Genomic DNA, 5,590 nt, shown 5'->3' on the forward strand with positions numbered 1-5,590 from the left:
AAAGGACACCCCTAAAGTGAATGTAGATTCAATGAACAACTGAGCCTTGACAGGCCTGGGCTCAGCCTGTTTGAACAGTATGAAGACAGGAGACTTCAGCTTTAACTGATAGGGTCTTGCTATTTATTCACTCATTCAGTGTGCATGGTGTTTTGTCTGCATGTCTATGTATCATGTGTGTACCTGGTGCCCTCAAAGGCCACAAGAAGGGCTCCTATTCCTTGGGACTGGAGTTACTGGCAGTTTTGAGCTACTACGTGGGTCCAGGACCTCTGGGAGAGGAGTCAGTGCTCTTAACCACTGAGCCATCTCTCCAACCTCCTAATTTTAAAAATGTAACTTATTGTCCTTTGTGTTTCCCCCTTTTCACTCTAAGGTTAATATGTTCGTGTGTGTATATATAGATATATTCTCAATGGAAATAAAGCCTATAGAAGAAAAGCTTTCCAACTATGTATCCAAAAGAGCTAATAATATATAAAATATATGAAGAACTTTAAAAACTAACCATTAAAAATCAAATTATCCAATTAAGTGGACAAATATACTAATATACAATTCTCAAAAGGAATACAGATGGAAAATAAGCATAAGAAACAATGCCTACTAACCATCATCATCAAACCAAAACTGCACTAAGAGCATGATTAAAGAGATGGCTCAGCAGTGACGAGAACTGGCTGTTTTTGCAGAAGACCCAGGTTTAGTTCACAACACCCACAGGGCAGATCACAACTACCTATAATTCCAGCTCAAGGGGACCTGACATCCTTTTTGGCCTCCAGAGATACGAGGCACGCTTATCGTACATGTAGTCAAAATGTACACATAAAAACATTTTAAAAGCATCTTAAAACTCCACTACGGGTCTAGCTAGATAGCTTAGCAGGTAAGAGCACTAACTGCTCTTCCAAAGGTCCTGAGTTCAAATCCCAGCAACTATATGGTGACTCACAACCACCCATAATGAGATCTGACGCCCTCTTCTGACACATCTGAAGACAGCTACAGTGTACTTATGTATAATAATAAATAAATCTTTAAAAAAACCCCACTACAATTCCATTTCACTTCTGTCAGAATGGCTATCATAAAGAAAACAAATAACAACAAGTGCTAGAAAGGGTACAGGGGCTAAGGGAAATAGATAAATTTCAGTTATCACCTCATGAAAATGGGGGAAGAAATAAAGGGCTGTTACCTGGATCAGGAGTTAGTCAGAGGACAAAGGATTATCTACATGAAATGTTTGGCCTGGAATTTGAGAACGAATAGTACCTTGAAGCGGCAGAAGCTCTAGCCAAATTTCCTAGACATGACCAGGCAAAAAAGTGAGAGACATATGGAACAGTGTCCTTAATATTTTTAATGGTGTGGTTTATATAAAAGAGAAGGGGCCAGGAGGTCAAAACAAGGTTATCAGAGCCCTATAAAGCTGGTATCTGTCCTTTCTTGGCAAACATTTGGTAATGGCCTAGGTAAGCAAATAATCTAGCTAGCTAGGCTGAAGTAAATAATGTGGTGAGACTGAAGGAAGAAAATAGAATACCCCAAATTTACAGTAAGTATAATAGTCAACAAGAAAAGTGATGGTCCCAACAAGTCTGTGAGTCTGTTACTTTGATTCACGACCATTTTAGAGACAGAAAGCTTTTCCAAGTTAATTTTTACTTTAAATTGGCAGGCTAGGTAATATTGGCAAACTAATACAATTTCTAATTTAGTAGGTCAGGATTATCACTATAAACTTTCAGCTTAGGACTATAGCTCACAGATGGGATGCTTGCCTAGCAAGTACAAGGCCCTGGGTTCAAACCCAGCACTGAAAAAAAAAAAGTTCCTCAATCTCTCTTAAAATTCTTTCCCCCAGACTTCTTAATCTGACTAGTCCCATTATCCTTCTTACTCGTTTTCACTTCCAGGCATGCTTGTTTGGTTTCTTGATTTTATCTGTTTCATCATCTGCACTGTGTAAGACTGTCTTTGATGGAGTTTTTGATCTGTGCCAAAGCCTACTCCATATTATCTACCGAACCTAGCTATTCACCCAAATGAATTAGTCCAAATATCAAAAGTTAAAACCTCTTCATTGTTAAAATTCACCCTGCTTACCTTTCAGCTACTTCTTCTTCTCTCTTCTTTTCTTTTTTCCTCTCTTCCTCCAGCTCCTGTAATTTTAGCCTTTCTTGATTCCTCCTCTGTATAGCTCCTTCACTGAAATGTTTGGTGGTATCAAACATAACCTGTCCCAAAACAAATTAAAAATTTCTTAGAAAGACTTGTTGATGGACTGGATGGATCCCAGACCAGAGAGAGGAAGCTAAAATAGTACACAGCAATTCAAAACCAAATGAATATGAAATGCCCTCTTTAAATCCCAGCCATGATGCTCTGCTGCATATGGGCCAAGGGCTGAATGGTACTTGTAGGCACTAGGATGTTCTCTAGCAAAACCTTTGAAATACAATATCAAATTACTTTTATACAACTAAGCTTAAGTGTATCACAATATATTTTTTGGTTTTTTATTTAATTTTTGACAATTTCATACATGTTGGCATTGTATGGTGAATATAGTCATCTCCTTACCCTCTCTGATTACCCTCCCACTCTAACAACCCCCCACTCCTTCCCAACTTGTGCCCCTCCTACTTTCATGCCTTCAATGTTTTGTGCAGGAGCTTAATTTACATATGACCATGGGTAGCATCCCAGGGCAGTCTAGGCATAGGTCAGAAATATATTACCTCTAGTAAGACATACAAGTCAACCAGATTGATGAGTTGTTGTTGTTGTTTAAGTCAGTAAAGATAAAAATAATAAGCATGCCATGGAATGAGGTAGGCAGAAGAGACAAGAAAACTAACCTAATAAGATATCAGATGAACTAAGTTCATATTTTGAAATATAATGAGTAAGTGGGATAAGGAGGTATTTCATAGGCTAAAAGAGGCAGATGCTCTGTTAGCTCATCAGTATACAGGAGGTCTCTAGTTTCATCCTCAGCACCATGGATAAAAAAATAAACAGGAAAACTAGTTATTGAAACATACCCAAGAGGACTAGGGATATAGCTCAGTGGTAGAATGCTTGCGCTTGGCATTAGTAAAATCCTGGGTTGCAGAAAGTAAACAAATAAATATGCACAAAAACAAATTCACAGCCATGTTTCCTTTTAACACAAGTAGTTACACATACATACACACACACACACACACGAAACTGAAAATGCAAATTCATGTCAATGCCAAAGACTGCTTTAGACAAGAATTAACTGTGTCTTTTCCATTGTTGGGTTAGGCCTTCAGGGTGATGATCGACGTGCCTCCTAGAGATAGCTACTCGGGTCAGCATGTGCTGATGCCTGTGCTGCTGGGCTACTATACAACCAACCCAGAAATGTAGAGTTCTTGCTTGAGGGCCCCAGCTGGTCCAGGGGACTGAGCTTATTGGCTCCATGAGATGTATGGATCGGGCCACAGCCCTTGCTCCCAGCTGATGGTTCGCAATAAACCTGCTGGAAGCCTGCTGAATGTCTAAAGGCTGCTGTACTTCTGCCTAGGCCAAGTGATGCAAGGCTTCAGCTGTGGCTCCGAGCAGCTGGGTGTCGCCACAGCTAATTTTTCCAGAACAAATTTCCAGTTTATGTGGTCCACTGGCACTTATTATAGTCCCTCTGGTGTTGGAAGTGGGGATGCCCATAAGATGGCGGTGAATGCAAGGCTGGAACCCATAGCGTAAGAATGTGAAAAAGTCCAGAGAATCACATATCATGTATACCTTCAAAGAGGACTTTTATGAGGAAATCCTCTATGTGGCCATTGTTGCCTACCTTGGCCCAGAAAAGAACTTTGATTCATTAGTACCATTTATTTCAGTAACTCATGAGAATGAAGAAACAACTAAATGACTAGATTTATCAGAACATTTTCTTCCAGGTTTCTAAAGACAAAATTATGAATGGCCATGGATGAAAAAATGACCTTATTTCTTCATCCACTGTTTCCTAGTACTTCGCTGTTCATAAGCTATGTAGTCTCATCTTGATTGTATTTTTAAAGGCATACATTTTTCTATAGCTGTGAATTAAACAATATGATGTAGTTACTCTACTGTGTTTCAGTTGCTAAGTTCATTGCATCCTACTGTTGTAGTAAAATAATCATTTCAAATTAAGAGACTATTAATGCAGTAAGTTAGTTAAAATGAATCACTAGAAATATAGTAAGTACATTATAATGGAAATAAGATGATGTATACAAGAACCAAAAATCTTATGGTAAAATACAAGCATATGGTATAACATGGCTACTGAGCAGGGAAAGCTTGAAAAGTAAATGTATTAACAGAAGCTTGATAAATTCATGCCTTGCCCAAGGAGGAAAATCAGACTCATTTTTGCTATCTTGTTCATTAATATATTGTTGCAGGCATGAGGACTTTTATGAATTTTGTCTTACTGATTTCCCATGTGAGGGCAGTTTATTATGCTGTCTCTATCTGTGTGGTGTGTCCTCAATTCCAAGTGGCCTGATTCCCTCTGCCTATCAGGGTTTTTTGTTTGTTTGTTAAAGACGGTGTTTTTTTGTCCTGCAGATCTCGCTTTTGTGTGTGTGTGTGTGTTTTATAATACATCTTTCTTCTTTTCAGAACAGTCGCTATTATTTTCCTTCAATACAGTTCTTGTAGTTGGTTCTTTCTGGCTTGAAAAGGCTGTCAGTTTTTCCCATTAGAAATGGCCTGAAATTGTACATTTAAGAGACTGCATCTATACTGTTCTGCTCCATCACAATAGGAATCGTGACTAAGTGTGTGCCTGTATTGTGCTCTTAGGGTTTTGCAGGATTTAAATGAGAACACAAGCCAGGTGTGGTGACACTTGCCTGAAAACCTAGCATTTAGGAGAGTAAGACAGGAGGATCATAACCTTAAGGCTAGACTTAAGCTACAATGGAGTGAGTTTCAACCACCCCATCTCAAAACAAAATAAATTAAAACTAAAGTTAAATAAATGCATAAATGAAATACCCATCCATTTGCATGTACTAGTTTCTTAATACAAAGTGCTTATTTTTCCCATAAACATACTAATGATCAACTAAACTATGAAACAATTAGAAGATTTATTAAAATATATGATTCTGTTTCAGAGCAACCCTAAGCTATCCTGTCAGTATACACCCAATATAATTTAATACTAGTTTTAGTCAAATACCTTCTAGTTTTCCTCCTATTAACTATAACTTTTAGTCATTTGGGTCCTTTGGTTTGTATAAGCAGAAAGTTAAAAGCTTGGGGTATTAAGGAACTTCAATTACAGATTTTGCTGGGCCTGTCAGATAGTTTCCTATGTTCTTGCTCATTTCAGCGACAGATTTTCTGGTGGAGAGTGACATATGTAGAAGGTAATTTTTGAAGATACCTCATTGTAAATCATATCTGAGATGCGGGAATTAATCATAATTACTATGGAAATACACACTTATAAAGCCTATAGAAGAACATTAAAACTGTCAGAACAGGAATGAAGTAATGGAAAAATTTGGGTGGATATATATATATATATATATATATATATATATATATATAT

At 37.8% G+C, this 5,590-nt stretch overlaps 1 protein-coding gene across 7 annotated transcripts in view; it reads right to left on the reverse strand.

Moving 5' to 3' along the window:
* The window catches only part of LOC116076226 (A-kinase anchor protein 17B), a 38,303-nt gene that overhangs the window by 8,540 nt on the left and 24,173 nt on the right, over positions 1-5,590 (reverse strand). For all 7 annotated transcript variants that reach the window (XM_031350153.1, XM_031350297.1, XM_031350347.1 and 4 more), the window contains one exon: positions 2,113-2,243. In XM_031350153.1, the coding sequence (XP_031206013.1) occupies positions 2,113-2,243 (131 nt within the window). The remainder of the gene's footprint in view (positions 1-2,112; positions 2,244-5,590) is intronic.

This window comes from Mastomys coucha, chromosome X, assembly GCF_008632895.1.
Source record: "Mastomys coucha isolate ucsf_1 chromosome X, UCSF_Mcou_1, whole genome shotgun sequence".
Taxonomy (NCBI): Eukaryota; Metazoa; Chordata; class Mammalia; order Rodentia; family Muridae; genus Mastomys; species Mastomys coucha.